Here is a 785-nt window from a genome sequence, read left to right on the forward strand (position 1 = left end):
ATGCTCTGCATCTTGCTTGACGCGCACGACTCACACCATTCCGTGTTTTTCTCTCTCCAGACAAAGCCCACGCAGCAAGATGAAGGAATCACCAGCTGGAAGTTGGTGTTCCTGCTTTGGGCTGGGAAAACCATCCTCTGGGGCCACACGCCAATGGCAGCACAATGCCAGGGAGCCCTCAGAGACAGAAGTCGTAGTCCTGGCAGGTAAGGGTGCGAATCCAGCTTCCAAAACCCTGCTTTTCAGCAACATAGAATTCATGCTGACATTGGGCTTTTATCTGCTTCTAGCATTCCAGCCCATACCTAACAGCTTCAGTTCACCCCTGATCAAGAGCCATTTTCATAATTCAGCTTGTGAAAGTTTGACACCAACCCTTGTTTATCCTTCTATAGGTGAATCGAGCCCTTGTCAACCCAGAAGAGTCAGAGCAAGTAGCGATGATGGGCGGTGTGCTTCCATCAATGCACAGCTCTTAGGAAGCACGAATCGCTGCGCTTCAGATGACAGCCTTGCGCATAACAACAGTGACGGACACAAGGCGCTCATCCAAGTTCAAGCCCTCATTTCCCCCAGCTCTGCTGAAGATGCTGACCTGAGCCTGCCAGCCACCACAGTCACCAGCCTGGACTGTGAGCCAGCACCTCTGCAGTGCAGCCCAGCCCAAGCACAGTCCGAGTGCCCCGACAGCAGCACATCCATGCAGGAGCAGGTCAGCATCAGCGAGGAGAAGCAGAGCCTGTTGGAAGGGACTTAGAATCAGGCCTCCAGCCCCAGGCACCGGG

The 785-nt window shown here is 53.9% G+C and overlaps 1 protein-coding gene across 1 annotated transcript; it reads left to right on the plus strand.

Annotated features, from left to right (window-relative positions):
- The first annotated feature begins 54 nt into the window (after nt 1-54).
- Nucleotides 55-757, plus strand: LOC109364865 (rho GTPase-activating protein 32-like). The gene is made up of 2 exons (XM_019611459.1): nt 55-206; nt 396-757. The coding sequence occupies exons 1-2, from the start codon at nt 80-82 to the stop codon at nt 755-757; spliced, it is 489 nt and encodes a 162-aa protein (XP_019467004.1). The 5' UTR covers nt 55-79.
- The last annotated feature ends 28 nt before the right edge of the window (nt 758-785 follow it).

Source organism: Meleagris gallopavo, unplaced genomic scaffold, assembly GCF_000146605.3.
Source record: "Meleagris gallopavo isolate NT-WF06-2002-E0010 breed Aviagen turkey brand Nicholas breeding stock unplaced genomic scaffold, Turkey_5.1 ChrUn_random_7180001930575, whole genome shotgun sequence".
Classification (NCBI taxonomy): domain Eukaryota; kingdom Metazoa; phylum Chordata; class Aves; order Galliformes; family Phasianidae; genus Meleagris; species Meleagris gallopavo.

Excerpts from the sequence above, each read along its gene's own strand:
- LOC109364865 (XM_019611459.1), top strand. The coding sequence starts at position 80 with ATGAAGGAATCACCAGCTGGAAGTTGGTGTTCCTGCTTTGGGCTGGGA. Across the intron at positions 207-395 it reads AGAAGTCGTAGTCCTGGCAG|GTGAATCGAGCCCTTGTCAA; the intron begins GTAAGGGTGCGA and ends ATCCTTCTATAG.